Source organism: Lissotriton vulgaris, chromosome 8 (genome assembly GCF_964263255.1).
Source record: "Lissotriton vulgaris chromosome 8, aLisVul1.2, whole genome shotgun sequence".
NCBI classification, from domain to species: domain Eukaryota; kingdom Metazoa; phylum Chordata; class Amphibia; order Caudata; family Salamandridae; genus Lissotriton; species Lissotriton vulgaris.
In genome coordinates, this window is record NC_141696.1 from 1,352,905,893 (window position 1) to 1,352,925,625 (window position 19,733).

Sequence of the window (19,733 nt, forward strand, 5' to 3'; positions counted from 1 at the left end):
CCAGCTCCTTCAGTGCAGGGATCTAGTGTGCCTTCACTAGGTCTCACTTCAGCTCCTCCAGTGCAGTGTCTCAGCGGGCGACACGGTTTTTAAATTTTTATTAACAGCCGTGTTAAAGATGAAGGCCAAGTTAAGCGGCCATCAGACGCAGTGCTTAATTTCTAAAATAATAAGTGCCAGGGCCATGACTAGGAGACCACTGCAACTTGCACCACCCATCACCCCTGCCATCGCTGCCAAAACAACTACTAACCATCTCTCTTGCCTACAAGTGCCACAGTTCAGATCATTCCAAGTCCCCCAAAGATAAAGGAACGGCTGGGGAGGCAGGAATTCGTAATTTCTAGTGTATATTTCATTCATAAACAGCCGTTATTCTGCTCATCTCCAAATAAGATGAGTAGCGCCACCAAGTGGCAGACTAAGTGCGGTGTTGGAAAACCACCAACTCAAATTAAGCACTGATCAGGCCTGTCATTTTGATTTTGATCAAGAATCCGGACTTGACTTGACTTGCCTGGAACCTCACTTGAATGCAAATACAGCGGAGGGGAAACAAAAGAACACAACTTGTTATCTCTTCATGCAAAAAAATGTTGCTGCCAGCCATTACATGTCTTGGGACTTAGCATAGCAAACACATACGCTCAAATACTCTCAGACACTTTAAACATGCCTATTTGAAAGTGGAATACTCTGCTGAAACAGTTTCCATTGATTTAAGACTGAAAAGGAATGATTGAGTGAAATAAAGCAATAATGCCGCTAAATTTAAATTTTTGTGCCGCTAAATTTTCAAATCTATGCCGCAATGTCCTGGGGGGTCTGTCTGAAACCCCGGACGGTTTTTAAAACCCATGAATCCTGAGTAATGGTTTTCTACACATGGATAAATGTTGAGGCGGAGAAATTGTATTCACCCTGGTATACAGAAGGAGTTTCACCTTGAGGTTTATTTCCTCTCGCGCATTGATAACTTTCTCGTTGTAGATAGAAGGTCGAGCCTCACCGGCTTGATGGTCTCTGCTTTAGCCTTTATGTTTATAGTTAGAGAACTGGTACCTTTAGAAGCCCTGGCTGGTAGGAACCCCCCTTCTGTCGGCCCGGCTAAAAACACATGGGCTAAAGACCCTACGCATATTGTGCTGAGTTTTGTCATGGGTACTGAAAGTTGCGAAGTATTTGCCCAGGGACTTGACCATATCTTTGCAGAAGAGTTGGCCCGTAGGATTTTCTGAGGCTTCTTTCTCTGCTAGATCCCCAACTTGAGGTTGATTTTCATCAGGGCTTCCTTGCATCTCTCAGCAGTGGACGACCATGTCGAAGAGGAGATAGTGACATAGTTTGAAGATCCTCTCAAATCTCATTATCTTTGCCCATCTTGAAGAGAAAGGTAATTCCTTCTGGGTTCAAGTTCAGTGTAAGGCCCACTTTGTCATAAATGAAAGGCCGTGAATATTTATCTTTAACAACATTCCTCACTTCCTTTTTCAGTAAATTCCTGATCTACCTCTTAATGAAACTGCCCACAGGTTCAAGGGTCCACCACTCTGCACTTCTGGGATGCCTAATATAGTATGGCAAGAACATCTCCTCTCCTAGAGGGTTCTTGACTACGTCCTTAAAGGTATAATGAGTCTCATTCTCAGTGAAGAGATCATCCCCATCAATATCCCCTTGATCAAGTACATACTCTAACAGCTCCTCATCATCACCCTGGAGCTCCTCTTCCGCAGACTCAATTTCTTGAGTATCCTAGATTTGTGTGGCTCTATGGTCACCCAATTCCATTGTGCCGCATCAGACACTTCTCACTTTCATGCCGAATAGGACACCATTCCCTTTTGAGGTACTTGGACCTCTCATCCTTTTTGAGGTGTTCAAACTGCCATCCTCTTTAAGGGCATGAACCCTTCCCCAATGTGTTTGCACATCTGCCATCTCAAAAGATCGTTTCTCCTTATCAGGCATGACATTAAGCGGGGTTATAGAAAAGGGGGAGTGGGCTCCTGTGAATAATAGATCAAGGTCTTTAAAGGGCTCATATTATACATAAATCTACTATGGAGCTTATATGAATTAACTAGGGGAACTAGGAAACCAATTGATGGTCAGTAATAGACAAGAGAGAGAAGTGTTCAATGTGCCGGCCGGTCAGCTATTTGTGGAGATACTGAAACTGCCTTTGTGACACGATATAGTATTTCTCAATTGCATCCTAATATAATGATAATAAATGAGACTCAGCCCAATCAAATTTGACGGCATGTATTCATGGCTCATCCGTTGATAAACACATTCCTCGAAGCCCTGCCCTTCAAGACACGTCAGTGGGTCCAGCCTAGAGAGGGGTAGCCCCGAAATCAGCTGCCTGCACGCCTTGGAACAGTGCAGACTGCGTAGGGAATCCTCAATTAGCCATCTCCAAACAGTGGCACTCACGGCAGGCAGGTTGCGGCACCCGAGGTTCAGGCCCCACGGTCCGCGATCAAGGCAGCAAGACGCGCTACATGGGGGCGGATTGTCATAAAAACCCTGCATAAAAAGAAAAAGGCACCAAATCTAATGTAAGATCAACTAAAATAATTCTAAAAAGGTAGGTGTTTTCATAGATTGGAAACCAAACTAAATGGAAAAGTCAAGTAAATCAGTAAAGGTAACATAGAGTAAAAAAAAAAGAAAGCTACTTATCTGCGAGGAGCGGCATTTTAAAGAGGATAGCTCTGTGCATAGATTTCTTATATGCTATGAATATTGTATTCTAGTTTGTGTTTAGTTTTCTGATGTAATGTCTCAAGTGCTGTGAGGAGTGGCATTAAAGGTGTAATGCATAATGGTAGCCTCCGGCCTTGTAATAAAATCTTGATCTACTGCATGATCAAACAATCCAGTTATTGGCGTCTACGGCTTAGCGCCAGTTTTATTTGAGACTGTGACTACATTTTTTTTTTATGTTTTACTGGCTACTCGCCAATAGATTTGGATCCCACTGAATTGTCTAGTTAATAAACAGAGAGATTCGACAGAATCAGGCCTATATCGTGCAAAAACTTGAGATATTGTATTCCTTTTCCTGGCACCTGTAGTAAACCTCAATATTACTGATGAGGCTAAGTGTGTGCGATTGAGGTTATGTATGCACTTTGCCTTCTACAGATCCTCCTCAAAGGAAGCAGGGAGTGTTGCGTTAATGGTTAAAGCATTGATCCTGAAGAACTAGATAGATCACGTGATTATAGTTGGCAGCTAATTGTTTTTAATGAAATCATTTGTATTTGTTTTGTTTGCAAACTAAGAAATTCTCCTGCCATGATGCCTACTCATCAGTAGTAGTGTAATGGTTGCCCGCTCATATGTTAATAACTTTTTGCTACCTGCAGTTGGAATCTTTATCAAGCGGGCAATATTATTTTTTTTAAATCTCATAACCTTTGTCAAATGTATACATACTTGATACCTCAGAATATATAGGTTTGTTAGTGTTGTAATTTTATTGAAATAATATTGACGAACATGTTTAAATTGTTCGTTCATTATTTTTTTTGTTTGTTTCAGATAAAAATCCGAGACCTTCTGAAGCAAGTTGCAGGACTGTCCAAGGGCAAGAAGTTTGATAAAAGTGGAAGCATACTGACTTGAGAAACCACAACATTCACTTCCATTAGTGTTTGTTCAGTGTAAGTTGAGAGATTCTGTGAAGCCCTTAAATTGTTTTGTGAAGACTTGCATCCTGGATTTAGTCTGCACCCTGTCCTGCACTCCCCGTAATATGCAGCTTTATAAGGACAAAACTTCAGCTGGCTTGGAGGTTATATATGTTTTTACATTAGGAGCACTTGTTCCTGAAACTGTATTAAAACATTTGAGAGCAAGCATACTAAAATAGTATTCTATAAAAAAAAATGCAATAAATGATTTTTGGCGTGTTCAAAAAGTGCTGCATAGCTTTTAACATTATAAAATGACCTGCTTTAATGATTTGTATTTTCATGTCGCTCTTTAACAAAAAGTACATATTTGTTTTAATTTATTACAATAATGGACATGTATGAGTCTAATGGCGGTGCTTTTGTGTTAAGGAGCCAAACTTCAGAACCTGTGTAAAGTTATAAACCAATGAGGGTTTTAGCATGGTAGTTCCTATATCAATTATTGAGGGGTTTGACATGTGTTGTACAGAGCCCGTGGGTGAAATGTTTTATGTAAAAGCAGCTGTAGGTTTTTACTTGCAAGTGCCTTTTTCTCAGTTTACCTTTTTTATTTATTGGCTTTTAGTCCAACTGTAAATATTTTATGTTTTACAACATGGGAATTTTTCGGTTTTAAAGTAAATGAAGCATGTATCTGAGCAAACGATCAAACTACTAGAAAAGGTTTTGAGATATTTTGTATTAGGATTGACTTACATTAGTTCCAATGCAATATAGATTGCTGTTTTGGTTATGTTTAGCTGTCATCTTGGTAAACCAATATTGTGTGCAGGGCTTCTTAGTGCACAATATAATTATAAGCTTACTGCTGCAGTTTGAATCTTTCTGGTGTCTCCCTTTGGTTTATCTTTTCAAGTGCATGATTACTGGTTACTGTTACTGATTAATTTATTTGAAAAATGGTGATCAAGTGTTAATTTTGAGGTGATCCGAGAATACACTGATGATTCTACATGTATGAAGGCTACTTCGGAATCGGGCATCTTGTGTAATGTGGGAACCCGGGGTATTTTGCAAATTGTCTGTGGTCATTTCAGTTTATCTTCTCACCATGTCGATCTGTTATTGTATTTTTGTTACCCCCTGTTTTCATATAGTGTTGGTTTTCTTAGCAACCATTTCCGAATGTCGCAAGGATAGCGGTTTGCTATGAATATCACGAAACCTTGTACTGAAAAAAGTGAATGCACACTAATGTTACATTGTGCAGTTGTTACCACTGTGTGCTCTTTTTTTTTTTTATCTTCGTATTCGGTTGTCTGTTCATAATTGAAAAATACGTCTTTCCATTTTATTAGCAAGTTCTCTTTCGCATGTAACCATCGAAAGATGAGCATTATGCTCTGGTGTCTGCTCTCTGCCTGACTGTAGTTATGGTACCTTCATTTCAGAAATGGATATTGTTTTCTTTAAGATTTTACATATTTGAGTTACTCTTCTTTGATCCTCTGCGTTAAGAGCTTTACACCACCACTTACCAAGTAACTGCAAATGCTGTCCTGTTGTGTTTAGATAAACCTGCAGCGTGGGTGAACCACGATTGCAGAACTCCATATGAGACTGTTAAGTCAATCTTTTATTACTAGTTTTTCCCTGGCATTGCTGAATGAGCAGGAGCTTAGTTCTGCCCAGGTTGGTAAATATGGAACTTGGTTGTGCTTTCCTTTAATGCCCATTGCCAGACATACACTTTCTGTATGGATGTATGAATGAGATTACAGCAGTGTTTGCCTTGTGATTCAGCCTTCCTAAACTCACCATTTTTTATTTTCTTATATGTACTTTACCAAGCTATGTTTCTGTTCATTTAGGCACCACTTCACTGCTTTAGTTCTCCGTCAACAATAACACTGGCTTCCATTAACTGGTTAATTGCTAGTCATTTGCCTTAAAACATAAAGCTGTAGTAAAATGGCACTATAATGAACATAGTTAGCACAACATAAAATATGCTGAGAGGGGTGCAGTAAGCTGAAAAAAGAATCCTTGTGTTGGGAGTTAAAGCACAGATCATTGTGTATTCTGAACCTCTTGAGGTACAAGACTCAAGCTTTGGAGCAGCAATTAAGAACCCTGCACATGCAATTTTGGATGACTGATTCTTGCGAAATAAAGTGGAGTGTTATAAGTTCCACCTATTTGGGAATCAATCTTTTTCTGCAAATATTTACAGACAAGCTATGTACCCATCATGACTCGGTGTTCAAAGAAACCAGTACACTATAACATTATCAGTGGCATTCTGCTCCAACTAGTCCCTTCACCTGTAACTATGCAAATTCTGCGTTGCAAATGTGTGATTCTCTGGTGAAGAAAATGCGGTCCTATTGCCTCTAAATGTAGAGAAGCCCTATCCGCTCCAGCTTCACCATCCGTTGACCACTGCAGTTAGTCTTTCACGTGCCCAATGTACTGTATCTTCAAAACTGAGTAGCGATACCCTGTTAATTATTTTCATACTTTCAAATTTAGCTCTAAACTAACCACATATGGTGTTAGTCCATCAGAGTTTCAATTCATTTGTTTCTGAATCCACGAACTGCCCTTGAGGCAGCATTCACATAAACTGGAAACATTTGCACCTTTGAAAATGTCATTCATTATTTGTATTTGCTGAACCATTAGCTTCCATTTGGGACTAGCCCATCCAGGGAGTTAAGCAGTATTTGATGGGTGCTTTTAAACAGGAAATAGGTGATCATTCATAAGTGGCTCCCCCAGTTATTTAGTTGCTGCAATAGTGTTTTCCTATGAAACCGATCATATTCTACAGACCAGATGGCCCTTCCTTGCTAGTCAGACCGACTTGTTGATCACTGATTGAGATGTATATGGCACTAATGTGTTTTATACTGGATCTAAAGTGACTTTTTACAGTACTGTGCTAAAAAAAAGTTTATTTAAGAATCTTCAGATGTTGACCTGCTGATCCCCACCTAATGTGAGTTCAGCCGGGATAATGTAATAGCCTTTTCAATCATATACGGAAACAGAGCAATTGACCAACCCATTCATGACTGACATCAGAGAACAGACTGTTGACGTTTCTTTTGAAATTGCTTTGTTTATAGAGATTTAGCTTTTGTTGTCATCCAATAGCTTTCTGTAGCCTTTATCTTGGTAATTTTTCTCAAACTAGGCTTTAAACTTTTAGATTTGATTTGATGGGCATTACCACGAGACCATTTAATGCTAAAGAGCAGAGTATATTTTATAGAGGAGATAATGTTTCTTTCTTTACACTTCCTCTTCGGAATTAATGGGCAAGTCTACACGTTTTACAGGCACATGCTTTTGCATTGTAGACTATCTTGTGGATTTGATGTTGGGTGCTATGAAGATCACGATTGATTTAGTATCTTTCTGCCTCATTGGTACATTTCATACCGATGCCATCTAGTATTTTTGAAATGTGGTTGTTCCATGTCATCATTGATACAAAGGCCACATTATTTCACATGACATACCACCTGCCAGTTCTAAATAATATTTGGTTTGACGGTTAAAATGCATTCTTAAAATGTCAAAAGCAAGTCACATTTTCAGAAGTTATATTACTGTGGTGTACTGAAATATACCAAAAAGAACTTAAATTAGATATCAATTTTTTAAATACTGAAGTCTTCCGTGTAATTGCATCCTGGTTTAAGTTACAGTTTCTGACACTTTTGTGGCAAAAGAAACCAGCAGTTCAACTATAAACTCTTGGGATTATTCTAGAGCCATTGTTGAGTTTGTTGCTTTACCTAGTTTTTAATTTTTTTTGTTGTTGTTACAATATCCTGCTAGTATATGCTGAAGTTGAGTTTTGTATCACACACACAACGCTACTTGCTTTCTTATAATGCAGCGCTTGTATTAGGACAGGTGACTATTGTCAGCCATCTTTTGTTAAAAGCTGGTATGCATTCTTGTTTGTCTACTTTTATATGTCTTGGTTATCTGGCTCATGCATTGCTGTCTTGATGACAGCACAGTACAATTTGGAGTTGTGTTTCACAAATCATTCATGCTGAAAAAATTGTATTAATTCTTTTTTTAAAGGTAATAAACTGCCTGTCCCTTGTTATAAACTGACATGGTAACATTTATTTAAAATTTCTTCATCAAAGATGTTTTAAATTGTTTTTGAGCACCATAGTACCAAAACTAAAATCTTTTAGGGGCTTCACAGTATTCAATCCTAATAATCGATCTTTATCCCCCCCCAATTCTCATTTGCTTCCAGCTTAATTGTATAAAGTTGTAACTTTGAATCTGAACATTGTGGTCTCTTGATGCTCATAAGCGTCAAACTGACAACATATGTTTTTGTGTACATGCAAGGAGCTGGTTGCACTGTATCATTTTCATGTTTGCTTAGGAATATTAGTTTGCTTTGGCCAGTGAGCTGGTAAGGCTCACGTTGTTTTTGTATTTTATGCTAATGTACATTGCAGTCATTTCTAGATCACATGTATATTTGTCTCAAAACGCATTGTACAAAGAAGCTGTTAATTTTACCATATGTATACATGTATAGATTCCCGAAATACTGTACTTTTAAACATCTATTTACTTTTTGTAAATTTTTTCTATATCCAATATTTCACAATAAAAGTTTGTCAAAGTGTCTTTCCTGTTGCCTACTCATCACTTTTGAAGCTTGAATGAGCATATATTGAATAAGTTAGGCGCCTGAGCATTTTGTCAGCACCAGCGTGTGTACCCGCTTTACTAAGCTTCTAGTGTGTTCTGTAATGGGGTTTACGGTGTTGATGTGCATTACTGAATGGGTACATATTTCACTCACTAATACTTCATATTTTATGGTAAAAACTGCAGGTAAGTAGCCGCCAAGAAATATGTTGTGAATCCTTTACAGTTTGAGTTTTAATTAGGTAGCCTTTAATCTCAAACTGTAGTTACAACGGCTGTGTGCACCTGCCTTTGTATTATGTGCTCTTCTATATTGGATCCCTTGTGGCCTTGAAAGGAAGTGCTGTTTTAGTATGGTTGAAATGGAGAACACGTACATGACCATAAAATCTGTCATTTTCATGCTCTGTATACTATATTCTTATAAGTGTTAGGAACACATGACAGTTTTAGTAATCCACTTTTCCATTGTTGCTCAATGAGCTGCTCTCCACTTGTTACTGTACGACTTATGTCAGAAAATTTGACAGTGTTGCAACTGCACATGCAAGTATGCCAATAGCTCCCAGTGACCCAACCGGGTAATGAGTGCAATATAAAAAGAACTGTAAGCACCTTTGATCAAAACCCAAAGTACTACTGCTTTCTAGCTACATGAGTATGACCTTTCACTGTAGTTAGATGAATAAGACTTGTTCACTTTTGACAATTACTTTTGTAAACACTTTGGAGTCTACTCTGTCCGCCCGCCACCGTAACGATATGCGGGACCGTCCGCCAGGGGTGTGTGGTCCCGCACCTGCAATTTGGATGCCACCGCCACATCCCCCCATTCCCAGCATTGTGGCGGGCGGTGCTCACAGAATCGCCCGCCACAATGTTGGGAATGCACGTTGTGCATTGGCATGCACAAGGTGACAGGCACTGCGCAGTGCCTGCCACCTTGTCTATGCCAATGCAGGGGGATATGTGCACCCCACAACATCCTGGGGGCCTGCTACAGGCCACTTGCCATCCAAATAGACCCCATGGTTTATTTAATGTTTTTGACATCAACCAACGAGCCTACCTTCATGCGCTGGCTAAAAATAATTTTGCTTATAGGCAAGGGTACGATCACCTAGCTCAGATCATTATTTGTGACAGATCATTATTTGTGACTGTAGAGCTGAGATATTGTGCTCTTGCTCTTCCGCATATTTTACAAAACAATGGTCCCTACATATAGACAGAATGAATTACAAACAAATATTGAGAACACCGGATAAGTGTAATGTCTATTGTCCAGCCGGACAAGAAATTTTCATTAAGCGTTTAAGTCAATAGAACAAAAATATAAGGACACTGAAATAACAAGTGGGCACAGCCCAAAGTCCCTGCGACATACCTTTAGGGTTCCCTTGTCTTTTGAAAAAACTTGCTCTTCCGCATGCAGTGTACGAAAGGGTGTCTCTTTCCTTTTACAAGCACTATGTATAATTCTATAATGTTATCCTTATGCAGTTTTAGTTTTACTAGCAAAAAAGTTCTGTGTATACAGCAATATGATATTGAAGGTAGATTAGAATTGTGTTTAACTGTGATAACTCTTTACCTGAATTTTGGATATGCCACAGTTCCTTTATTTGTTGTGGATATTTCAACGCTTCTCTCTAATTATGGCTCACTTCCACCCCCTCACTCACAATAAGCAGGCTAAGGCAAGACAACACAGCACTGTATTCACATAGGGCCCGAGTTAAGAAAGTCAAGCTACAAAGAAGCCTTTAGGGGGTAACTCCTGTGTTTGTAGGAGATATCAGATCTGTTGGGTTTTCAAAAGCACGCGCAGAAGCATTCGTAGAAATCTTCCATAGTCCTTGATTTCTGGACGTGCTAAATATTGGAAAAATTTACTCCATTAGGTGAAAGCGGGTGGAAATGTGCTTTTATGCAATACCACTGAGCAATATGGGAGGATTAATTCACTCTCTCGCCCTGTAAAGTCACTTGTGTTGTTGGCTATAGCAGTTTTAACACTTTTTCAGAGTGAAAAACTACCTGCTAAATATTTGTGAATACCCTAAAAAGTCATAATTTTTGGGTGTTGACTCCCTAGTGTATGGCACTCATTCCATGCAATACCACTTTGTCATCCCTATACCTACATTTACAGTCGTGGAAAGCGATGTAAATGAACGTTTAGAAGTGCATTTGTGATTTTGAAATTCTACAGAATTCAGATCTGTGCATCAGGATGTTGAACATATGTCCTTTCTTGTGGGCATCCAGAGGTTTTAGGATAGCAACTCTGATAGGATGTATCTTTCCTCCACAACACGTGGGAATAGGCCCGCATTAAAATGGGACCAAAGAAATAAGCTGTATGTAGTGAAGTCATGCATTAATCCACACCTACCCAACCCATATATGTTCTGTATGCCTCGCTCCTCATTTAATTTTTCAGGCAAGTATTTTATTTATTTAATTTTTGAATCCCTTTCCTCCCAAGCACTGGTACAAAAAAGTGCATACATTTCAGGAAGAAGCAAATTGCGTATGACAGTAAGAAGGCAGGACATTCAATTACTCTAGCATGGAATTTATAGCCTGAACAGGTGACTGTTAAGATATTTTATTAACCCTAGCAATAACTGGATAGCTACATTCCACAGTTGTGGACCTAGCCACGAGAAGGACCTGGAGCGGGAAGAAGAATCCTTGTCCCGCTGAACGTAAATTCTGAGCTAGATGATAGACTAAGTAAACTAACATGACAAGTAAGCACAAACCATATACCTGAAAACAATTCATAGTGAAATTGAAAATGATACAAAATAAGAAACAAAAGTAAACCAAAGACGGTGTAATATGTACAGAATTACGAAGGTTTAATGGTATATGGACATAATACGGAATGGACAGAAGAAGAAGGGAGACCCACAGAGAAAAGCCTACATTTAGAGATCAGTAGTCCATCGAGGTAGAACCGAAGATTGGCTAAGAAGCTTCGCTGGGGAGTATGCAATTTCTTCAATATTCTATACTTGAAAACAGGATGGAACATTTAGGACACAGTCCAAAATGATGGTTATTTTGCGAGTGGGAGTTGGTGAAGCAACATAAGAGAGGCAGGAAAATAAATCATAAGTAAGGCTTCCTGTTTTCCGTTTTTACAGATTTTTATTGATAATTACAGATAGAAAACAATGGGTTTTCTGTCTGCATTTATTTTTAAAAGTGGATAAATACAGAAAATTGTACTCAGTTGAGCTACTCTCCGTGCTGTCTTCATGAATTGTAGCTCAACAGCTGGGCAAATGGACAACATAGGAAATTAAAAAACTGGATTACATTTCTATAAATAATGGCATAAGTCAACATACATTTGTGGTATAATGCTAATATTTAGTCATTGTATTGTTACATAATATTTGGCAGCTTAAATAGCTAAATCACGGTAGACATGAAAGTATGGGTGCATGTCTATCAGTTACATAAATATGGAAATGTACAGTTTTACAACTTCATTTATACACAAAATAAATATAGATAAAATGGCCAAAAAAAATATGGATAAATACAGACGGAAATGTAAAAAAGAATACCATTAAACCGGGAGCCCTAATCATAAGTGTGGAAGAAAGGAATTTCATGCAGGGATGAACTAGATTTCACTCTTCAAGATGTTTAGACATGATATAAGGGACTACATGCGTTTCAGTGGATTAGAGCTGGGTGGAAGGCAAGCATGAATGTTGGAAATGGAGAGTAGACTTCTGTCAATGATCTAGAAAGAGGATATACTATGAGTCTGTGTGAGAAATAGGGACCAAACACAGAACAGTGACAGAACAATGAAGAACACTGTGCATCAGTAAGGTAGAAGGAGACTCATTATAGTGCCCCAGAAAAAATGCCTCAGAAATTAGAAAGAAGGAGAAAAGAACTGAATCTGAAATGTTAAAAACCTCTCAATAGGATTGACTAACGGTCAAAAGAAGTGGAAAGATGCGAAATCAGCAGTATAGAAAACGGTTGTGATGACAAGAATCTGTACAGAAATAAATGCACAGAAAGCAAGGCAGTCTACGTGGAGTGTCCTGGGAGGAAAAAGAGACTCCCATTTCAGACAGATTCTCAAGAGTGCTGCTTAGAAGGTAGTGTGAGGCCTTCATAGAAGGTTTTTTCTCTCAATAAAGTAATTGCATTGCTGCACAAAATTGTTGTATTACTTGAGATGGGTGAATATCTACTTTAAACAAATTTCAGCATTCCTGGTCAGAGTTGACCATAAAAATCAGTTAATCTGAGCTCAACCCCTAAGCAGGCAGGCTTAACTGAGAGGCAAAGTGTAAAGTACTTATGCAGTACCCAAACACTAATAAAGTCAAAACAACACAAGAAAAATTGCAAACTTATTTAGAAAAAATAGTAATATTTAATGAATACATATACTCTAAAGCAACAAACATCCAATAAGGGAGACTGGAGTTATGAATTTTTCAAGTTTTTAAGATTCAAATTGCATCAAAAAGCATTAAGCAGTAATGACAGTCATCTCATTGCGCTCGACCGGTACTTAGGCACAAGTTAAGGCAGACCGGAGTGGAATGCAGGTTGGGTACAGAAACCATGCTCGACCCACTTGGATGTCTACCTTCAGACTTGGTCTCAGAAATGGAAGTCAACATCCTCGGCTGGTCAGGGCAGCAAAGAGGGCTCCACATAGTCAGATAGCGCTGACCACGGTCTTGGGGACACTGTTGTCTTTCGGTGGGAAAGCTGAGAGTGAAAGAATTTTGAGGGCCCTTTCCCGCCAGATGCTTTTCATGCCTTTGCCCGGTGATGATTAATGCTTTCAGAATTGGTCACTTTTTTGAAGCTTGTATTCTTCGAGCTGGGCAAAGCTGCTGGCTGTAGCTGAAGAGCGCTGCATAAAGTTGGATACCATGTCTGTGATTTTATGCAGATTCAGATGTGCTGCTATAGAAAAGTTGTGCAATCTGGATCTTTGGCCCGGCGGCAACAAACCTTTTTCAGACCGACTTGGCAGGTTGATACTTGCCCTCCAGAGGTCTTGGAAGCCAAAAGGTGGGGGGTGGGGTGGGGAGTTTGTGTATCTTAACTCACAATGGGATTGGGGCCTGGATGACTGGAAGGACAATGGAAGGGGCTGTCCCAGGAGTTAGTTGCATCCGTCTGTGACAGGATAGGCCTCTTTAAAGTTAATTAAGTTCCTGAGCACAACGCAGATGGTCAGCCTACTGGAGAACAGAGCACTTCCGCACACCCATTGCCTTTGTCTCAGCTCTGGGGATCAAGTTCACACCTCATCATAGGAGCTATTCCGCTCCTAGGTGAGAGTTGCAGCTTATGCAAGTAAACCTCTGGAGGCTTTAGGCAGGGAACGGGTAACTTTTCTAAAAGTACACTTTATAAAATATTTACTACAAATCTGACTTCAACAGTAAATTGGGTTTACAATAAAGATTTCAAAAATTCTAAACTAGAACTTTCTAGCTCATCCATTGCGGGATATAGCAACATTACATTTAATATGGTGTCCCAATATTTTCCTATGGAATAGTAACCGTACTACAGTAAAAATGGCTCTTTAAACCTTTTCACGCTAAGGACATTTTCACATTAAACTTCTAAATGTCCTACTTTTGAGTACCATGCACCCTGCATTATGGACTGTAAGGACTACTTAGAGGTGACTTATTAATATTTAAAAGGAATGATTAGGACTGTCAAAGTCCATTTATTTTATTAGGTCAAATGTACAATTATAACCTGCACAGCTAGGCTACACATGACAGGCATGCAGTTGTTTGCATTGTCACTGCAGTAGGTGGCACAATGGTCGTTGCTGCCCACTGATGACCTGTAACTTACAGGTCCTGGCTATGCTTTGGGTACTATATACTAGGGACTTTTAAGTAAGTTAAATTTGCCAATAAGGGGTATCACAGTTTCATGTGGAAAGGTGGAGCACAAGCCCTTTCATCGCGGTTAGCAGAGGTAAGGTGCACAGAGTTCTATAACCAGCATTAACAATCAAGCCAAAAATCGTGTAGTATAAAGAATGGTTATTTCCACCAATTAGGCTATTTAGGAAAGGGTAAAATAATAGACCGAGTAAAGAAAATGTGATACGGGAAAATGTAAACAAAATGGAGAGATGGGGTAAACTCAAGGCTAGTAAAGGATCTGAAGACGAGGCAATCCTAGTTTTGCTCTAGAAATAAAGTTAGAAACGTCAATGTTTGAAGTCTTAATTAACCCCCCCCCCCCCAACTTAATTGAAGAAAAAATGTAATGCAACACAACTGGTCATCTCTGCCATCCGCTACAGTAGTCAGACATAACATAATTAGAAAGTCGTAGCTCTTTAATACAATTAAACAAGGCACACACCATGTGATATTGAATTAAATAGTCCCGGTGCTACAGTAGAAACAGCACTTGTGAAACAATCTGACTGCCAGTAAGCTAGCTCCAAATCCCCTTCTGCTGACTCATCCTCCCTCGCCAATGTGCTGCTCCAGAAGCAGGAACATCAGGTGTTACCCAGTATTTATCCTGTCTTATCGTCGTGACAGTTACACATCCAAAGGCTGACAAATGGCTCTTGGTCTAGAATATGAAGGCAGGAGTACAGAAGATGGGATCACTTAACAAGTCACAGTCTGGGACTTGGTTTACACCCCCAACATGCCTTTTCAGCCAGTTGACGAGAAGAACAATGAATCCACGCCCTCATAAGGACCTCATTTCATATCCCAGTAATACTAGTTCGGTGCAAGGTTGCAAATTCAGCTTTACAATGACAAAGTTGGCCAAATTCGTACACCATTAGTCAGCAATATATGTAGATCCCCAAGCTCGACGAAGAAAATCTGCTTCAGGGAAACTGCATCCTTTGCAAGCTCTCTGAACCTCTAACACTATAACGCTGAAACCCCTAGAAGTATAGATGATTATTTGAAGGAGTTTTGAAATACAAAATTCTATGCATATTGTTAGGAGAGATGCTCTTAGTATGAGTAAAGCAAAATTCCTAAGGAAAACATGGTAATTTGCTTCATAATGTATTGTGTACAACCCCCAAAAATGTTGAGGGAGTACAAGATACCCTGTCCCGCAGAGCCTATAAAGACATGAACTTGGACTCCGGTATACATTTTCCAACGCTCAAAGATCTTACTATACGTTATGGACCACATAGAGCTTCATCGTGAAGAGCAGTGAAGAATACAGCAGCTAACTGTCTTGATTATTAACCTATGCCAAGTCCAGTTAGTGAATGTGACTGTACCTATTTAAATGAAAGGTGTGCAGGATTGATACCCAAGTACAGATTTGAGGGGAAGAGGTAATGTTGTACCCTTTTTGGCTGCCAGATGTAAGAAGTTGTGGGAGGTGGTGCCAAAGTTGCAATTTTTCTGAGCACAGAGGCTTCTTGTCTCAGAATTGGAATTGTTTTACCGTTAGTTTACTCTTTTTTAGAACGGAGCTTCCTAAATAGTCTGGATAATGCAGTCTGTATATTCAACAAGATATACAGGAATTCCGGCAAAGAATATCTTCATTAGGATAACACGTCCCACAAGGGAACAATAAATGACTAGTTCACCTGAGCAGTAATTTTATAGTGTACTACTTTATAGTTTTACATCATTAAAAACTTGTGCATCCTGGTGCACCTGAACACACAGTTAACAAGTAGCAGCTCCACGCCACATCAAATGATCGCCCAACGCGCACTGCTCAGTTGTCGTAGTGAAGTGGAATGTCACCGATTTTAGCCCAGTTCATAACTAGGCTACTCACATTTTCAAATATGAAGAACTAGTTAATGGAAGAAAGGTTTAACATAAAGTACAATGTGATCCATTTATAATGAATGCATACCAGTATGGAGCTTGTGAAGTAAGATGGCCTGTGCCTGAATGACCAAGGCAATTAATCTGCAATCGGGGGCAAGCCTGCCGTGTATCCATATGTATCAGAGTAGCGTCTTGGCCATTCGCCTTAACACATGTCACTGGGCTGCAAGCATAACAGTTTCTCTTTTTTTTTAAAGCCTTACTTGTATCATTTATTTATTTATTCAAAGTTTTATATAGCGCGAACAAGATCTTTGCAGATATCAGAGCGCTTTACAGAAACAAGGGGTAGGGGCAACAGGAGGGTGATTAAACCACCTATTGGGTACAATACAGTAGTAGATAGTGAATGAGTAGCAAAATAGGATAGCAAACAAGTAAACAGTAACAATATAATGCCAATAAAACGATCAGGTGCCAATAATACACAAACGGTGCAAAGTCTTAGATCCAGCAGTAATAGAGTTCATGTTAACTTGGCCATAAGGATGGCTTTGACCTCCTTCTTAAAAAATGCAGTGGAGGAGATAAGTCTTGTTTCAGGAGGGAGTGCATTCCAGATCCTGGGTGCCATTTCTGAGAAGGAGCGTTTGTATGTTTTTTCCTTCCGGAATCTTCGAGGTTTCAGGAGGAGACTTTTTGTGCTTTATTGGATCTCGCGCCACCAGATATAGTCAGCTTTTGAGTGAGGTAGTTGGGAGACTTGTGGTGTACGGCCGAGTGTGTCATACAAGCAATTTTCAGCTGTATTCTGGCTTCAACAGGCAGCCAGTTCAGGGATCTCAAGTCAGGGGATATATGCGAATGTTTTCTAGAACCAGTGATGAGTCTCGCGGCAGAGTCCAAGGAGGCTCTTAGGGGAGCGGTTGTTGAAAGTGGGAGTTCGCTGAGGGCCACGATTCCGTAGTCTATGCGAGGGATGACTAGGGCTTGTACAGCAGTTTGGAAGTCCTTAGCTGGGAGGAAGGGTTTAAGTTTCCTCAGAGTGTTGATTTGGAAATCAGCTCCTTTAGTTGCTTTGCTAATGTGCTGCTGCATATTGAGGTTGGCGTCAAGTGTGATGCCTAAGGATTTCGCGGATTCCACAATAGTGGGTTGGACATTGAAGGCAGTTAGGTTTGGGTGATGGCGATTTTCTCAGGAGGTGAGATCAGAAGGAACTCAGTTTTCAGAGCATTTAGTTTGAGGTGATTATCGGCCAACCATGAGTGGGTGTTACTGAGCGTGGAATTCAGAATTCTGATGTCTTCCGGGGATTGTAGTTTGAGGTACAGTTGAGTGTCATCGGCGTACATATGGAAGTGTACATTAGATGCTTGCAGCACGGTGGTGAGTGGTTCCATGACGAGGTTGAACAGTGTGGGGGATAGGGAAGATCCTTGTGGGACGCCTAGAGTTGCAGGTACTGCTGAGGACAGTACGTTGTTGATCTTGAACTTCTGAGACCGGTTATGTAGGAAGGAAGTGAACCATTTGAGAACAGTCCCGGATACACCCATTCTGGTATATAACAGCTCCAGTAGGTTCTCATGTTTGACAGTATCAAAGGCTGAGGAGAGATCAAGAAGGATGAGGAGGCAGGAATCATTGCGATCAAGGATTTGGAGGGCGTCATCAATTATGTGCGTCATAGCTGTTTCCGTGCTGTGTTTCGCTCGGAAGCCTGATTGATGAGGGTTGAGGAGGTCAAACTGATCAATGTGTTTTGTCAATTGGAGTTGTACGCATTTTTCCAGCAGCTTGGCCAATGTGGGGATATTAGTGATAGGGCGGTAATTGTGTAGGTCAGCCGGGTCAGCTGTAGGTTTCTTGAGTATAGGCGTGACTTGCCCTACCTTGAGGGAGTCTGGGATGAGTCCTTGCTGAAGGGAGCAGTTAATGATTTTAGTCCAGAGTGGGAGGAGGAGGGGGTGAAGTCTTTTACTGCATTGGCAGGTAGGGGGTCTATGAAGTGATTAGAGGGCTTCAAGGTGCAGAGCAGTTTGTGAATTGTTTCTTCAGAGTAGGTGTATAAGGATGACCATGATGCGTTGTTCTTAGGTTGAGTGGTGGTCATGCTGATGTGGCCGGAGTATCGGCTTGCATCAATGAGGAGATCACTTCGTAAGTTATCGGTCTTTAGTTTAAAGAAAGCAGAGAAGTCTTCACAGTGTGGAATATCGCTTGCTGTGGTGTTTGCTTGTAAGGGTTGCATCTTGGTTTGAGTTTTGACTAGTTCGAACAATTTTCTCGGTCGGTTTTTTGCTTGGTCCAGCTGGTGGCTAAAGAAGTCAGATTTTGAGCGCTTGATTTTCCTAAAGTAGGCATTTCTCTTGTTCTTAAGCGTTTTAAGGTGCAGTGCTGAGGGGTCAGATCTCCAGGTGCGCTCAGCCATTCTCATAGCACGCCTGTCTTCATTGAGTCTACCATCATACCAGGGGTTCGAGTTCTTGGTGGAGACTCTCTTCAGGTGCAGGGGGCGGCTTCGTTGATTGAGTTCATAGAATCACGGTAGAGGTCGGTCAATGATTGAACATCAGAGGCGCCCGAAGGGGGAAGGAGGAGACTGCAGGTGTGGGGAGGCAAGGAGTTAGGGTTAAGATTCTTCATGTCCCTTTTCCAAATCTTAGATTTGGTGGGTTGAGCCGGGTTAAGTTTAACTTTTTTATTGATGAAGAAAGTGATAATATGGTGGTCTGACCAGTCACAAGGTTGGATCTCCCCCAGTTGGGTAGTGTCCTCTTTGGCGATGATAAGGTCGAGGATCGAGCCTTTGTCGTATGTCGGGCTGTTGCAGATTTGGACGAGGTCAAGCGCATTAAGGAAAGATTTGAGACTATTCACCACTGCGTCTTTCTGAACGTTCCAGTGGAGATTGAAGTCACTCAGGTAGATTTGAGTGGTCTGCCGACCAGCGTTGGATGAGATCGTGTCCATGAGTTGTCGGGTGAAGGAGAGGTTGTCCCCGGGCGGGTGGTAGAAGACATGTAGAGAGCATACAGGTTTGCCCTCGCTCGAGATATCAAGGCAGAAGAGTTCACAGGAAGTGAGGGAGGGGGAGGTGACTTTGGTAACCGAGAGGTTGCTCCGAAAAATGCATGCTATTCCCCCGCCCGTCTTGCCGGACCTATTGAGTCTAATGATTTGGTAGTTGAGGGGGACTAGTATGTCCATTATAGTTGTAGAACTTTCAGTTAGCCACGTTTCAGTCAGTATGGCTAGGTCAAGATCCATTGATATGATGAGATCCGCGATGTCGGAGGAGTGTCTCGGGGCCAATCGGCAGTTGAGTAGGATGCATTTGAGTCTGGGGGTGAGAAGGGTGATCGAGTGTTCTAGAGAGAGGGGGATTTTTCTGAGATTATTGGGGACGGAACTTCTGTTGCTCAGAGTGGGGGGCCTAAGGGGATTTGTGTGAATTGTGGGTATGGGGTGGTGTGCGGTGTTTGTGTGTTTTAAGGGACCTGGGACATATGAGCTGAGGAGGGTGCATAAGTTGTGGTTCGAAAGGGTGTTGGGGGCGCAACGGGGG

General features: G+C 40.7%; 1 protein-coding gene across 2 annotated transcripts in view; it reads left to right on the forward strand.

Moving 5' to 3' along the window:
• FAM76B (family with sequence similarity 76 member B) overlaps window positions 1-19,733 on the forward strand; it is a 153,725-nt gene that overhangs the window by 53,794 nt on the left and 80,198 nt on the right. For both annotated transcript variants that reach the window (XR_015299360.1, XM_086935297.1), the window contains exon 10: window positions 3,556-3,677. Coding sequence is in view for 1 of the 2 variants with exons in the window: in XM_086935297.1 (XP_086791423.1) it covers window positions 3,556-3,639 (84 nt within the window). In the remaining variant the exon portion in view is untranslated. The remainder of the gene's footprint in view (window positions 1-3,555; window positions 3,678-19,733) is intronic.